The 8,675-nt window shown below is 39.7% G+C and overlaps 1 protein-coding gene across 1 annotated transcript; it reads left to right on the forward strand.

Moving 5' to 3' along the window:
* Window positions 1-445: 445 nt before the first annotated feature.
* Window positions 446-6,552, forward strand: LOC103770616 (sodium channel protein type 5 subunit alpha-like; the record flags this gene model as incomplete). Its single annotated transcript, XM_008937883.1, has 5 exons — window positions 446-499; window positions 1,558-1,699; window positions 2,429-2,529; window positions 3,020-3,290; window positions 4,939-6,552. Coding segments are annotated over 5 exons (1,803 nt in total), but the record flags the coding sequence as incomplete, so codon positions are not given.
* Window positions 6,553-8,675: the final 2,123 nt, after the last annotated feature.

An 8,675-nucleotide genomic window follows, 5' to 3' on the forward strand; every position in this document is an offset into this window, starting at 1 on the left:
ACAGGCACTGCCATCAGTCTGAACAATATGGGTGGGATCCATCTCAACTGGTCCAAGACTTGTGCAGGACATCACTCTGAGTTGTCGTGTGTAGCCATCTCTCTTCATTACTTGAATATTTTGTCAAAACTTCCAAAGATTTAATTGCCACGTTTTCTCTCCTTTTTAAAATCTTTTTTAAAACTTCTCTTTTATCCCTACAAGTGCAGAAAATCAGAAAACATTAATGAGAGAATCCAGGAGAAAACTATTCTGGAATGATTAAAATATCTAAATGAAGATAAACTCATGGATCCGTAATGCTGTAAAGGAGAAGCAATTCATTAACTGTGAAGAACGTGCTCAACATTGTATTTTGAGAAGTCATCACAGAGGTTATAGAATCATTTCAAGATATACTTATCTAATAGGTTTAATTATGTATTTTGTGTTGTTCTTTTTTCAGGCCACATTTAAAGGTTGGATGGATATCATGTATGCAGCAGTGGATTCACGAGAGGTAGGTCACTACAAGGGGATGAATAATTTCCTTTTCCATTGACTTTTGCAGCATTCATGGTGTTTAATAACAACGACAGAAAAAAATACATCCAAATTGCCAGTGATGTAGCAAGGGCTACATACATCACACATGATTTATGGTTCATTTTTTATTGAAGGACCTGTTGTCTCTTTTCCCTCTTTTAATAATACTAAAGGTATTAAACTTATTGAACAAGATTAAACTTATTAAACAAGATTAAACTTACTGTTCATTTTTGAGGTATCTATCTGGTAATGGGAATTTGACAGGAAACATTTGAGTAACAAGGTTTTGAGTCCTAAATGAAGGACTTAGGGGTAGAAAAACCTCATGGCATTATAGGGGCAGAGGAGCACTTTTGCATAACATAGCTCATGATGATTTATCCACATACTATATGTACAGGTGTGTGTATCCTCCCTGCTGCTGAATGAAATGCATGGGTTGTACAAGAGAAAATACAGCATTTAGGGAAATGTGAGCTTCTGGCATCTTGGTTAGAATACCTGGAGGTGGTAGGGCAAATCTGAGTGTTTTTGCCAAATGTACATGGGATTTAAGGCTATCTGGCTGTATTGCTCAGTTCTTCAGCAAGAGATCTTGTTCATAAAAGGAAAAGATGTATTTCTAAATACAGTGGTTGTCAGTAACATTTAATTATACTCCAGTCATACTTTTGTTTTTTATAAGTACCATTAATTCATATAAGATTAGAGATAATTAGAAATTTGATTCTTTTCCCCTTCGGGGTTCAGAATGAGAACATTTTATAGGATTTATTCTGGAGTTGCACTTTCTGGAGCAGTGTGATGGTTGTGACAGTGCTGTGAAATGCAGCTGCAATGACCATGGCATTGTAAATGCCAGTAGTAAACTTCAGAGACTGAGGAGCAGAGGCTCTGCTATGGGGAGTTACACTGCTTTTCCTGTTTCATAAAATTTATTGCCAATGGAGAGTTTTCTTCTAACTGCATTAATATTTTGATATGTGCAGAGATAGTGTCATTTTCTCATTTTCCTTTTTCCCTTTGCAGTATGAGGAGCAGCCTCAATGGGAATATAATTTATACATGTACCTGTACTTTGTGATTTTCATCATCTTCGGGTCTTTCTTCACATTGAACCTTTTCATTGGTGTCATCATTGACAATTTTAACCAACAAAAGAAAAAGATAAGTAGTGCATATGCTACACGTCACCTTGTGATTGCTGCAGAGACCAGGGCAAGGGATAGATTGATAAGCTGTGGCTTTGCCATACTAGCCTGGAGATTAACACTGACAGGCCAGCTGCAGAAATCCTCCTGCAGGACTTTCACAAAAACACAAGTTGTAGCAGCCCCTTATGTCCTCATAAAATGATGAATCCTGAAGATATAGGCTGGGGGAATATACTCCCCACATAAAGCAGTGAAGTAGCCCCAAGCAGATGGGATCTTGGGCACAAACCCTGTCACAGGGGGACAGACTGCTCTGGTGTCCCCCATGCACAAACACCACTGTCCCTCAGAGCAGTGCAACCTGTTCCCCTCAACCCATCACCTCCCTGCACCAAAGTGTCAAGGAGGAGCAGTGTGGCCTGAGATCTGTTTCTCACTGCTTTGTAGGCTCTGAATAAAGGGCTGAGGTTCTTCTATTTTCCCCTCTTACCCTGGACTTGAGTGCAGACAGAGTCTGAGTCTTGCTCTTCCTTAGCTGCCTGCACTTCTCTGTCTCCTGCCCTTCACCTCCATGCAATAAGCAGCTCCTAGCACTGCATCTCATCAAGCCCTTCTTAAATATTTTGCTGAAAGCTACACGAAAAGAGAAATAAGAAAACAGAAGAGGATGCATCCCTGAACTTTGTATGGAAGCAGTGGAGCTCTTTTCATCAAAAGTAATATCTTTGTTCTCACCCTATACTTAGGTGGCCAGGACATCTTTATGACAGAAGAACAGAAAAAGTACTATAATGCAATGAAAAAGCTGGGATCTAAAAAACCTCAAAAGCCAATCCCAAGGCCACTGGTAAGAATGGCATAACTCAGTTGAACTGTATGCAATAACTGAATATTTATTTAGTAGTATAAATACAATGCAACTTTCAATGTAGGAAGAGGGATTGTTCCCAGATGAAATCCCCTTAGTATTTACATGTTGTGATTCAGGACAATATTTGCAAATCCAGTGACCTGTGGCACAAAATTCCCACTGTTCTGCAGTATTGACTGAAAGTCCAATTTACGTATGCAATTTACATATGCCAGTGGCAACATGCCTGTGTTGACTGAATTACTGGCTCCAGCCCAGGTTTTTTTCAGTAGTTTCAGGAAGCATTAGGAGTAAACGGGTTTGAAAACTCTGTCATACAATGACTCGTCATCATCTTTAAGTTTATGAAGTTTCCATCAGAAGCGGTATATTGTCTATTTTCCTCTACATTCTGATGAATCAGGATACAATGCTGTCATCATTTTGACATGGTTCAAATTTCCTAACTAAACCTTCTTTCTTCCAGAACAAATACCAAGGTTTTATTTTCGATGTTGTCTCAAAACAAGCCTTTGATGTCTCCATCATGATTCTCATCTGCCTTAACATGGTTACCATGATGGTGGAAACAGATGACCAAAGTCAAGAAAAAGTGAACATCCTCTATAAAATAAACATGCTTTTTGTTGCCATCTTCACTGGAGAATGCATCTTTAAAATGCTGGCTCTGCGACACTACTACTTCACCAATGGCTGGAACATATTTGACTTTGTTGTTGTCATTCTGTCTATCGTAGGTAGGTGAACCTGAGTTTTCACCCAAACTCCAAAGTTTAAAAGGCAGACATAAAATTAGCCAAAGTTAAAATCTTCAGGTAATAATATACACTCCCAACTCAGAGAACTGAATCCTAAACATAATTTTAATATGTAATCATCATATGGGGTTGGGGATATTGGTTGATGAAAAGCTCAATATGATCCAACATTGTGCAAGTGCAGCCCAGAAAGCCCCAATCGTATCCTGGGCTTCATCAAAAGAAGCATGGCCAGCACGTTGAGGGAGGTGATTCTCACCCTCTACTCCACTCTGGTGAGGTCCCACCTGGAGTACTGTCACTGCCTACCAACGATTTGTGTGATCAGCAAAAACATGAGGTTTATTATACCACAGTACTGGTTTCAATGTACGCTTAATGGTTCATGCTGGCAAAATATGGTCCAGAACTGGCACCATACACTTCACCCTTCTTCTGCATCACAGCCAAAGACAGAGAAATAAAACAGCCACATGAAAAGTGCACATTTGGATTACTATTGTTTTACTATTTAGTTTTTGTTAAAACAGTATGAAATTGTCCTTGAGGAAAAGCTCAGGCAGGTGCAGTGAGTCTGGATGTTCTCAGCCCTGTTGTCACTAGAGCTCCAGACCTTCATATACCCAGGGGATGAAGCAGAAGGACACAGATTTATTGTTAATTTATACCTTTTGCTGTTCTGCAGCCTCAACCAGAGATAGTATGTTAGGAGTGACAGAAGTACAGGTCAAAAGAGAACCTGAAATCCTGCCAAAATAATTTTTACTGAAGTTGGAAATAAAATAGCAACAGGAAGATGGTCAACTGATTCAGTGAGCATAAGGAATTCAGAAATTTGGCTTTTCCAAAAGTCTCCATTTTGAAGGAGACATGTCTTCCAGCCCAACCTGATCAGCCAGGTCATTTCAGTGTCTGAGGGCTTGGGCTATGGCAAAGAGCTCTCTCCCAGACTGGGCTGGGAGACACAAGCTCAGCACAGCTCAGCCCAGCCAGGGACTGTTGGCACTAGACAATCTGCTCTGTTTCTACAGGAAGAGTTTAGGTATAAGGATGTAAGCTTGTTTCCTTGCTAGCATAATCTCAGCCCTTAGTTCCTTCTCAGCCCATCAGGAAAACTGGAAAAAACAGTAATTGAACAACCAAGTGGATTTCCAGTAGAACCTGCAGTGTTCTGGTGCTGCCTCAGGTACCTAAGAGACCCAGCACACAAGTACTTCAGTGCTAACTTGCTAACAGTTTCCAGACAAAAATATGGTCATAGCAAAAAACATCTGACCAGTTGCACTCAGGATAAATTTCTCAGGCCAAAAGCTGCAGATGCCTGTGTCCTATGTGAGTCGATCCTGATTTCTCATTCCCAATAGACAAACTTTCCCTTAATAAAGCTGCTGCTGCCATTGACAATTTTGCTCATAGTTTCAAGAGTTTGCATGGATTAAAAGGGCAAGAAAACACCAGTGACAATGCCTTTCCCTTCACTGAGAATGACAATGCCATTCCCTTTGCTGCTCCTCCAGTCTGGGGAGCTTTTCATTGATTTTGTCCATAATCCCGAGTGATTGCTTTAAAGGGAAGCTGGGGTTATTTCCCACGTTCTAACTCATTATTTGTCTCTTTTCTTTTCAAGGCACTGTACTTTCTGACATCATCCAGAAATATTTCTTCTCCCCCACGCTCTTCAGAGTCATTCGCTTGGCTCGGATCGGCCGGATCCTACGACTCATCCGGGGAGCCAAAGGAATTCGAACTCTCCTTTTTGCCTTAATGATGTCCCTGCCTGCTCTGTTCAACATTGGCCTCTTGCTTTTTCTGGTCATGTTCATTTATGCCATTTTTGGCATGGCTAACTTTGCCTACGTTAAGAAGGAGCATGGGATCGATGATATGTTCAACTTCCAAACTTTTGCTAACAGCATGCTCTGTCTCTTCCAAATCACGACGTCAGCTGGCTGGGATGGTCTTCTCAACCCTATCTTAAACACCGGGCCACCGTATTGCGACCCAAACCTTCCCAATGCGAACGGTTCAAAGGGAGACTGCGGGAGCCCTGCCGTAGGGATTTTATTCTTTGTTACTTATATCATTATATCATTTCTCATTGTTGTAAACATGTACATAGCCATTATTTTAGAGAACTTCAGTGTAGCCACTGAGGAAAGTACAGAGCCTCTAAGCGAGGATGATTTTGATATGTTCTATGAAATCTGGGAGAAGTTTGACCCTGAAGCCACTCAGTTTATTGAGTATTCTGCACTTTCAGACTTTGCAGACGCGCTGTCAGAACCTTTGCGCATAGCAAAACCAAACAAAATCAAACTCATCGCGATGGACCTGCCCATGGTCAGTGGAGACAGGATCCACTGCTTGGATATTTTGTTTGCTTTTACAAAAAGGGTGCTAGGAGAATCCGGAGAGATGGATGCCCTTAAAATACAGATGGAAGAAAAGTTCATGGCGGCGAATCCGTCTAAGATCTCTTACGAACCGATTACAACCACTCTCAGGCGGAAGCAAGAAGAGGTCTCCGCCATCGTCATCCAGCGGGCCTACAGGAGACATTTGTTTCGGCGCTCCCTGAAGCAGGCATCTTACCTATACCGGCACAGGACTTTCGACAGCAGCATCCTCGAGGACGATGCGCCCGAGAAGGAGGGTCTTATTGCGTTCATGATGAACGAAAACTATGGCAGGCCAATAGACAAATCAGAAACTCTGTCCTCCACGTCCTTCCCTCCGTCCTACGACAGCGTCACCAGAGGTACCAGTGATAATCTCCAGCTGAAGATCACAGACTCGAGCAGAAGCGACGAGGCTATAGATTGTCTTCTCTCGCCAGACAAGGATAAAGAATCAATTGTTTAAATGTTTGTTTAGAATGCTTTAAAATATTGTTTACAGAATGTAATGCTGTAACTACACAACGATTAAAGCAGCCTTCTCATTAAAAATTAGTTGCAAAAGAAACAATGGAGTTTTTAACCCTTAACTACAGAAGTCTAATAAGTCATATAACCTTTGACCCTGCTTATTTTGACTTGGCTCAATATTTATATTTATATTTATATATGCACAGGAAGAATCTTTGCAGGGTCATAGCTGTTATATCAACGATGTGAATAAGAATATGCTAGACTGTAAAACAGTAAACACAGTGTATATCTATCCACAGATAAAGCCTGGCTGTATACATTCATTTAAGGTCTTACTCATATTAGTGTGTTTACTTATGGCAATGTATGACCTTGCATTCTAAAAAGAAAAAAAAAATCACAGCTGCTGTAGCAAAATGTAACACTTACTGTATATGTTGTGAATGGTCTTTCATAAATTTATTATATTTGATATTTTTTTACTTAAAAAAAAAAGGTCTCTTTTTCCATGGAGATTAATGACGCTTACACTCTTCATGATGAACTCAGAGTCAAGGTAATAAGAACTTGCGGGATCCCCATTGCTTGAAGAGGAAAGTTGTTGCAAAGTAAACTATCAAATTAGCAGCAATTTAACTGTTTATTACCCTAAGCCCTCCCTCTTGGGACTTGCAACTGCTCATCACCAGACATAACAAAAAAAAATAACCAACAGAGAAGAAAATTATGTCAAAATAATGAGAGAAATAGCTTGTTCTATCCTTATTCTTCAGGCAACCAGACAGTAATGGATTCTGTTTGTAAAACTGTTAATAAAAGCACTAATTTTTTAGTATGTTTCAAGAATCTGCTTTGATTCAAACCACAATCAAACTCGCCATAGAAGTAGTGCATCACGTTTGTATGTAGTGCTCCAAAGCACCATCTCCTCTGGTAAAGCTTCTGTTTTTAGTGGGACAGGTTCTGTTTTCCCGAGGAGCACTGAGCTAAGCAGCCTTATCGGAAACTCTGTGCATCGATATTACTCAAAAAATACTACTGCTACTAAAACCAACACCAATTGGACTGTGCGTAATGGCTGTGACAGTGTGATCAAGAAAGTGGGAGGGGAATTGCCTCTGGATCTGTAGGTAAATTTTGAGGTTTTGAATCCTTTGTCCTCAGTGTCCATCTTCCATTTTCTGAGATGGTACAGTTAGATTATTGGGGAAGGATGAGAAATACAGGAATCAATAAAACTAGAGAACAGATATATCCTCATTCCTGTAGGCAAAGTAGTATTTACGGTTGATGTGTCCATCAGCTTCAGGCCAAAGAAATGACAATGGGGTGAAAGGTGGATGTGTGGCTGTAGAAAAGTATCGGAGGTTTTATGTGCTAACTTAGATTATTATTTATTATTATATTTTCAGCCTCGATAGAATGTGAGAAAGTATTTATGGAATTTAGAGACAAGTCCATCATGACGGATAATTTCTATCTTTTTCATTTTCAAGCTGATTGTACTTGGTTTTGGTTGGATTTAATGGGAAATCTTGAGATTTCTGTAATGAGCCATGGCACTTTAAAGAAGAGTAATAGTGCTTTTCACCTTGGAGAAGCAAGATATCAAGAATGTATTTAAGGTGTATCGTCACTGACATTTAGTTACATCCCAGGTTGTGAAGGAGTCAAAATCCACATGGGGTTGGCAACAAGAATTAAAGAGATGTTGCAGTCAAGTTTATCTATGGCGATTGTTATCTGTCCTCTAAAAAAGTCAGAATATGTAAAGACAACATGTCAAAAAGATGACAATGTATCTGTGTAAATATGGGCTAATATATTCTCTCCATTCATTGAGAGGTGTCTCAGGCATTCACTCGAGAGTGTTCTATCAGTTAATTCAGAGGATTTGCCATCAGGATCCCTGGGGTCTATTCCTGATTCTTACTACATGATTTTTAGGCAAATAATTTAACCTATCTGTGCCTCAGTTTACCCATCTGTAAAATGGGAATAATAATACTTACCTACCTCACAGGGGTGTTGTAAGACTTTCTGGTTGCAAAGTGCTATAAGGGAATGAAACGTACTATATAAGTATTATTATAATCATGCTCTCTTGCCCTTTTAACCCCATGTCTATGGTGTATAACATAGGGCTGTTCCTCTGGGCATTTTGTTGCCTTTAAATCTTGTATGTAATTAGATTCTAACTTAAGGGAACTACTCTTCGTTCCTTAAAGTGAAAGCACTCTTTATTCTTTCCTCCCTCCCCACCCCTAACTCACCCCCAAAAAACAAAATTGCTCAAGGCTTCTCAAATTAGAGAAACTTTATACAGATTCCCTGTGTATTTATGCTGTAATGTTATTATGACTGTACATATCACCCAGAAAGAGTATGCGATTTTTATATTTATATGCATATATATATATACACACACACACACATAAATATATCTATACATGTATATGTATCTTGTGAGTTTATAGAGTGGCTGACACTCAGA

Source organism: Merops nubicus, unplaced genomic scaffold (assembly GCF_000691845.1).
Source record: "Merops nubicus isolate BGI_N331 unplaced genomic scaffold, ASM69184v1 scaffold14613, whole genome shotgun sequence".
NCBI lineage: Eukaryota > Metazoa > Chordata > Aves > Coraciiformes > Meropidae > Merops > Merops nubicus.